Source organism: Sitophilus oryzae, unplaced genomic scaffold, assembly GCF_002938485.1.
Source record: "Sitophilus oryzae breed Bouriz unplaced genomic scaffold, Soryzae_2.0 scaffold_41_pilon_pilon, whole genome shotgun sequence".
NCBI classification, from domain to species: Eukaryota; Metazoa; Arthropoda; class Insecta; order Coleoptera; family Curculionidae; genus Sitophilus; species Sitophilus oryzae.
This window is the reverse complement of record NW_022146996.1, coordinates 2979769-2988207: the sequence shown is the minus strand read 5'-3', so window position 1 is coordinate 2988207 and position 8439 is coordinate 2979769. Positions and strand designations below refer to the sequence as shown.

The window sequence follows — 8439 nt, the reverse complement described above, 5'->3', positions numbered from 1 at the left end:
GACATACATTTCTACGAACTTTTTTGCTTATTTTTATCTGCAGGATATACTGCCAAAATTTCGGGAATACAGTCCGGACCCTGTATATGAGTACCCTTATTTAGAAGTAATAACAATAAAAAAACTTAACTTTTGAGATAAAGGTTTTTTTGTTAACACGGCAGTATAGTTCCCGCAGTTCCAAAGGTTTGTTCCAAGAAATCTAGAAATCCTATCCTAGAAACTAGTAAAATTAAGATTACATTTTGAGCGTTATTACAACACACTCCGATATAAACTTTATTCACAAACGTCAGTTTCCTGACAAATATATCTTATTTTGTAATTACAGTGCATATCGTTCCAACCGGATGGCTCCGGATTTGAATTGTAAATGCCCCATTGGATACAATTCTCACCCTTGTACTTGTTCTCAGCTAATTTAGCATTATCCGGCTGATTAGGCAACCAGTTTGAATATATAACCGCAGATCCAGATGACGCCCAGTAGTAATTTCCGTTGCCCAAATTTGTTGCTGACAGCCAGTATCCTCCTGTAAGATAAACATAAAGTTTGATAAAAGCTTAAATTATATTGTGCTTGAAAACTGTTGAAGATCGAAATGTACTATGTTAAAATAAAAAGAATGAAGAACCATGACTAGGGATTGCAAATTTTCCGACTTTTTAATTTACCAGTAATCCGTAAATTCAAACACATGGGTTTACCGGTATTTACCCGTTTACTTCCTTATCAGAACTAGCGGAAAAAAATATAAAAGCAAGACTCTTGCTGAAAATATTACAATTTATTATACAGGGTGTTTCAAAAAACATGTGCCATCTCTCGTGGAAAAATTCTTAATGTAAAAATAAGACTTATTTTTCAGATCAACATAGGTCCTATTCTGCTTTGTTCCGTAGCTACAGGATGTTAAAGTCTTTCTTTATTTTTCTATCGATTTATTGTAATTTTCTTCCAGGTACCTTTGGTCTTTTGAATAAAAAAGAGTTACTATAAGTCTTACATATTTTAATGCAAATGAAGGGTCAAAAATTCATCAGGGACGTGCATATGGGTTATCAATGTATATTTGTCCCTTGATATTTTGTCAAATTCGGCCTTCTTGATGAGATAAACGCAATTTTATTAATCACAATTAATAAAATTAAAATAAAAATTAAATTAATAAATTATATATTTTATCTAATTTATTATTAAATATTATTACTATTAGTTATAATGTCGTTTTATCCCAACTACATCCGTCGGTTTCTCGTGGTTGGAGGAGTGACTCCTCTCAACCATGATGGTGATAACTTTTCTGCCTTAGAAACGTTCCCGGTTAAGTTACATGTATAGAAATCGCCTTGCTGTATAGCAGGTGTTAAGGATTACAGATTTTTGCATAAGTTGGTAGTGGTATGGTTCTAAGTCTATTGCCTTCAGCGATTCAGTTAGTGTTTTTGGTATTACACCCATATTCGATAGTACTAATGGGATGACCCGGACTCGATCGTATTTCCACATATCCTTAATTTCAAAACATAAATCAATATATTTGGTAATCTTCTCTCTGTATGTTTGTGTTAGGTTATTGTTGTTTGTCACCGCAAAATCTATGAGCAACACTTCATTTTCTTTTTTCTTCTTCACTACTATGTCTGGTCTATTGTGTTCTAGTCTTTTATCTGTTATTATAGTTCTGTCCCAGTACATTTCATATTCATTGTTTTCAAGGATTGTAGCAGGTTCGTACTGATAATAGTTAACTTTATGCTCAATGAGTTTATACTTTAATGCTAGTTCTTGGTGTATGATCTTTCCCACTTAGTTATTATTATATCCCACTTTAGTTATTATTCCCACTTAGTTATTATTACTATTAATCCAACATACAGCAATTTCTAATTAAAAAATAATGGTATTTAAGATAATTACAAAAAAAATAATTTTAAGAAGTTTTAACATCCTGTAACTCTAAAACTATGCATTTCCATACCCATTTTTATAGAATTTATTTAAAACTTTCGCAAGTTGATGATATTCATTTCTTTTAAAGGTTGCTATTAGACTTGGCAAGACAAATTAATAAAATTGCGTTTATCTCATCAAGGAGGCCGAAATCGATAAAATATCAAGAGACAACTTTTAATCGGCATTAAACTGCTTACACTATTTTACTAACAAAAAAAAAGTCAGTGGCGTACAAGCTTTTTTTAGAAAAAATATTCCACTGATAACCCATATGCACGTCCCTGGTGAATATGTTGACACATTTTTAGATTTAAAATACCATCAAAATTTCATTCGAAACACTAAAAGTACTTGAAAGAAAATTACAATAAATCAAAAATATAATAAGACTTTAACACCCTGTAACTACGAAACAAAGCAGAATCGGACCTATGTGTTCATAAATAAATCTTATTTTTACGTGAGGAATCTCCCCACGAGAGATGGCACATGTTTTTTGAAACACCCTGTACAATTTAACGCTAAATAATATATTTTTAAAAAATTTCATGAAAAACCATTACATTCTTTTAAATTGATACAGAGTACAGAGTGTAGCAAATCATACCACCATTTTTTGGCTACAAATATAGTCGTAATATGGAATTCTAATTTATTTATCTCTTTAATTGTTAAATGAATATATACCTAGGTAGACAATTTTCTGGCATCGGAAATTGTATGTTCGCATTAAATTTCTATTATGAGTACAATAAAGACTATTAGTATTACCTATTTAAAGCACAATATTTATTATTAAAATACAACATAATTTTAACTGGTTTCGAGGAAGCATACCCATTTAACTAATGTTTCATATCAACCTTGTTCAATATCAGATCTCATATTATGTATTAGCTTAACTAATGTGAAACAAATTACAATTTATAGTAGTTAATTTTATTTTTAGATTTCAACATAAATTTTGTGTCTATTAGTTATATAATTTGTTTATTAAGGTTTACGTTTTCTCTAGTTATAAAAATAATTTTAATATCTTCCGTTAAAGGGAAATCATTTAAAGAATTTAAAAGCATGTGATATTTTTGAATGATTTTTAATAATACGTTTCCGTTAAGCCCCTGCGCTGACAGAGAATTTTTAGTCGGCTGATTGTTTAGTTGCAAATTTGTAATCAATTCGGCTTTATGACGAAAAGGCGTAAGCCGATTTTTGGCGATTTTGAAATATCAACGTCATGATATGCCCATTGGGTCATTTTTAAACATAGAGAATTTGAGCATCTCGATATTATACCTTTTTCATTTTATATTCATTTAAAAATTTGCCTCATCTCAAATACTAGAATTCTTTGTTCTGACGAAGAAACGTATGTTGAGATAGGGCTCTTTGTTATATCAGTTGTTATACTAATTTTTATACTACAAGAAATATGGAATTTGAGGTAGGTCCTTTATTTTAAGTTATGAGAATGCGTGCGGGAGAAAATGACACATTCTGCCTATTATTTTCTGATGGCTGCCTGGGACAAAACAAAAGTAAGGTAGTTGCTTTCTTTTCTAAAGGCAGCAGCTCTTTTACAGTGTGGCTGATTCAACACACTTGAAAGAAATAAGTCTATGGATTTTTGCAACAAACTATGCTTATAACGAGTTAGACTTTGCACATAGCTATATTGCGTATCCAGAAAATTGTCCGTAGACAAATGGCCGAAGAAAAATTGACCGAAAGCAAATTACCGAAACGAAGACTGTTCTAATGGAAAATTGCCCGAAATCATAGTTTCCCTAAGAACATTTTAGCGAACCAGAAGGTTTTCCGAAAAAACACAATAATTGTCCATTTTAATTGCCAGCTCATTATCATTGTCAGGCCATTGTCATTGCCAACCCTGCCAATTTCTAGAAAATTGTTTTTATTGTGCCTATCATCATCCAGTTTATCTCCAGTTTTTAAATATGTAGAATGGAAGTCGAATTTCCAATCAGTGAACAGGGAAACAGAAATTGTTACGTACTTCACAGTTATTTGTATCAAAAAGGCACGGATGAAGAAACATGTGTAATTTTTGTTTAGTTTGGGGTTTTATTAATTGGCCAACTGAAATTCGACAATTTTTCTGTACGGGCAAGTATCTTTTTGGTTAATTTTCTTTTCGATCAATTGTTTTCGCGTAATTCTACTTCGGTGAATTGTTTTCAGGCAATTTTACTAGATCTGTTGTATTGCTCATGCAATAAAAAACAGGCGAATTATTTATGCCCAAAAAGATGTTACCGGTAATTCCTGAATGTTATAGAACAGTAAATCTAAAACGATAACTAATTTTTTCAACATCACAATCTAAACTAAACTCGGGGTCAAAACCTATAATATTACGAAAATATCATTAAATCATTAATGTCAATATATCATCAGAAGAGGTTTTATTTTAAATAATTGCCTCAACTAACTAAATAATTACTAAAAATATATTAATGCTTAAAAAATTATTTTCGTATAAAAACAATATTATTAAAATAAGCTAGAGAGTATTTTCATATATTGTTGTTTTTGCTTCTAGAATGAACACTGTCTTTGTTTTCAGTTGATTTAATTCAACACCCCAATAAAAGTATTTAAAAATATTTGTTTCTGATTTTTTGGTGATTTCTATTTTTTTCTTGTATGTATCACTTTATCCTCATTTTTAAATTTATTTTACATAGGCGTATGTATACTATTCGGTCGATAATAAATGTATTATATTAAAATAAATAGGTCTATCTTTACTAAACAACAAAAATAAATTATTTATTAGAATTTAATTTCTCCTCAATAAATTAAAGACTTTACATTTATTGGTTATTAAGTAACTAAGCAATTTTCTTTAAATTGCTCTCCTGAAAAGTAGTAAAAATCGAGATACGCCTTTTCGTTATAAAGCCAACGATATGTCAGCGCATAGATTATGCTGACTATTTGATTGCATGTGAGCGCGACTCTATAAGAATATATTGGTCACAAATCTGCAACTAAATAGTCAACCGACTGAAAATTGCCTGTCAACGCATAACTTTAGTAGTTTTGTGTAGAAGGAGGAAATATAGAAGCCTCCCCAAACAAAAAAGCAAAAAAAAATTCTCTGCGGAAATCTATCATTCTCTTTTTTCCGACTATATAGAATAACTGAAATCAGTTAAATGAAAACATGTTCCTGCATTACTTTCTGAACACTTTTCCAAACATAAACAAAACACACAAACGACTTTCTGAGGAAATTCGCAATTTTCATAAAATAGTGTTAACTTTAGAATACCTGAAATCATGAAAATATGTTCCTGCTTTACATTCCAAACACCTATCTTGTGTAGGTATGAACTTAACCTAGGAGATACTGTATTTTAGATATCAATGCCATACTGAAGAAAAAACCAAAAATAAACAGAAGCCAGCCAACAAACCAAACCAAAACAAACCAAACCAAAGCAACCCAATTAGAAAGCAATACAAAGCAAATATAAGTGTATAAGACGGATTTTGCTGCAGTAACGTAATTTGTAGTGAATTTTATATAGGAATAGGCGACTGTTACTGCATTTTGAGACTATGTTTATGTAGATTTCAGGATCCAGTATCAATATATTATGTCATTATGCCACTTAAAAAAAAATTGGCGCCGGCAGGCACGTATAGCCGCCCATACTAAAATATGTTAATAAAAAGTTGACAGGCAGTTCTTTTAGTTTCAAAGTAAAGGAACTTTTCCACTTTTTTTTTATCTCAAAAACTGCTACTTTGACTGATTTTGATGTTATTACAAATTTTGTTGCAAATATTATTCCTAATCTTAAATTGAAAACCGCGTTTCGCTAGCTACCGTAATTTTGGAGTTACGATTTTTTAAAATTTTTAATCCCCTCCCATACCCCCTTACCAACGCCCCACCCCCACCAAAAACTAATGGCCAGATTCTCAGGTGCCACAGTATTTTTGTGCCAAATTTGGTTAGGTTAGGTTTTTGAGTTATCGTGTTAGACAGACGGACAGACGGACAGACGGACAGACGGACAGACGGACAGACGGACAGACGGACAGACGGACAGACGGACAGACGGACAGACGGACAGACGGACAGACGGACAGACGGACAGACGGACAGACGGACAGACGGACAGACGGACAGACGGACAGACGGACAGACGGACAGACGGACAGACGGACAGACGGACAGACGGACAGACGGACAGACGGACAGACGGACAGACGGACAGACGGACAGACGGACAGACGGACAGACGGACAGACGGACAGACGGACAGACGGACAGACGGACAGACGGACAGACGGACAGACGGACAGACGGACAGACGGACAGACGGACAGACGGACAGACGGACAGACGGACAGACTGACAGACTGACAGACAGACAGACACCATACAAATATTTTGTATTTAGGTCATTTATGACCCAAATAACTCATTTTGAGTGAAATTAAAAAAACTTTTTTTGCTTTTTTGTTGGTATTGTCGGCTAATAATGGATAAGGCGGGTTTTGCAACTTGACGCCTCAAATTAATATTATCAAGTATAAAATTATTAAGTAAATAACACTCAATCAAATAACATTCATCCCTACACATGTAGATACCGACCATAGATACCGACCGAAGACTATCTATTGCCAATATGTTATAGTTTATTCTTACTCACCTTTAAATCCATTTTCTTTCAGATATTTATCTAAATTGTCGTAGTCCGTTTTCGACCTTATACTTGCCAGTTCCATACCGGCATTATGGCACCTTATTAGAGCTTGAAACCAATTTTGCTATAATTACAGAAGAAAGTTACTAATGCAATGGAATACTTCAAAATTAGACTTACCTCATCACTGGATACGTGATATTTAATATTCAAACTACTGGAATTATTATTTTCAAATATCAAGGAGTTGACAGCAGCTGCAAAATTGATAATTAATTAAATAAATAGACAAAACACAACTAAAAATGTTATACCAACTGCCTAAATAATCAAGCATCTTATTTGTATAAGGTTCGTTTCATCTAAACTGTTAAAATTATACAATTTTATTTATATTGATTTTAAAAGGAGTAGAAAAACGATCACCTACATTACATTTAAATATCTATATAAAAATGTAAAATTTATTATTTATTATACAAAAATTTATAAACCGACTTTTGGTATTTTACAAGCAAAATATAAATATTTTACTTTTTAGATTTCCCTTTTAATACGAAATTCCCAGGCTATATTCAAGAAATGAACCAACACAACGTTGTAGACATTTTTCTAAACTTACTATTTTGAACACAATCTTTTCAAAATTATACAGGGTGTTTCAAACAACATGTGCGTACCATCTCTTGTGGGGAAAATCCTCACGAAAAAATAATTTACTTATCACTTATTATAATGTTATTTCAAGTACTTTTAGCGATTCGAATGAAATTTAAATGCTAATAATGCTAAATATGCTAAAAAAAGTCGACATATTCACCATGGCTATCGACGGCGACGGCGCCGGTCCCACTGTCTTTTATTTTTCTCGTTATCAAAATTGTGTAAAAATTATAACAAATTATAATCTAATCTAGGCAGGGATACAACACCTTCCCCCTTAATGAGAGATTTGATAAGGTGTAAGTGATATGAAATCTCAAAAACAGAAAAAGTTTTACATAATTAATTAACATACTAGAACGAAGATGAAATGAATATAGATTTTGGACATAAAAAATATGTATGGTTAGCTAACTTATGTTATATCTAATTATAATCTAAAATAATCAAAATAAATAAAATGAACATGATATAAAGTATTAAAGTTTGATGTTAAAAATAATTAATTATTGTATACAAATTAAAGATGTAAATGTAATAAATAATAAAAGGTAGGGTTACAGGGTTACAACAGTTTGTAGATTGTTTTTTGTTTTATGTTGATATAAAAATTAAATCTTATTTTTATGTAACAAATCTCCCCACAAGAGATGGCACAATGATTTTTGAAACAACTTGTACATACATTATAAGGAATTTAAACGCGTTTATAAAAGTGCATATTAAACAGATCAATTTATCATGTTATTTAATCATCTTCTAATAAATTGAATATAAAAAAAATATTTTTTTAATAATATTAACCCCGAAAAAAATTTTGAATTTTAAACTGATTTTTTTATTAATTTAGTATAATATTAATAACGCCTATGCCATTTTAGATTATAAAAGTTTATAATGCACAATAATGTGTATCACTACTCACCGAAATAATAAACTGCTAAAACAAATATTTTGTTGTAAAACATATTTAGTTAGGCGCTAAAAGTTTTCACCACAGATAAGCCAAAACAAAACAATATTTGTCACACATTGCGGCAGACAGACGACAAATGCAACTGTGGCCTGGCTTTGGTTCAGAGCTTCGCACGTTCAGTGGGTTTTTCAGATCTTTGTATATATTCTTGATGC

The 8439-nt window shown here is 31.5% G+C and overlaps 1 protein-coding gene across 1 annotated transcript; it reads right to left on the bottom strand.

Moving 5' to 3' along the window:
* Nucleotides 1-238: 238 nt before the first annotated feature.
* On the bottom strand, nt 239-8439 carry LOC115885798 (perlucin-like protein). Its single transcript, XM_030904822.1, has 4 exons — nt 8234-8439; nt 6826-6902; nt 6652-6769; nt 239-533 (listed from the first exon to the last, which is right to left on the bottom strand). The coding sequence occupies exons 1-4, from the start codon at nt 8274-8276 to the stop codon at nt 280-282; spliced, it is 492 nt and encodes a 163-aa protein (XP_030760682.1). The 5' UTR covers nt 8277-8439; the 3' UTR covers nt 239-279.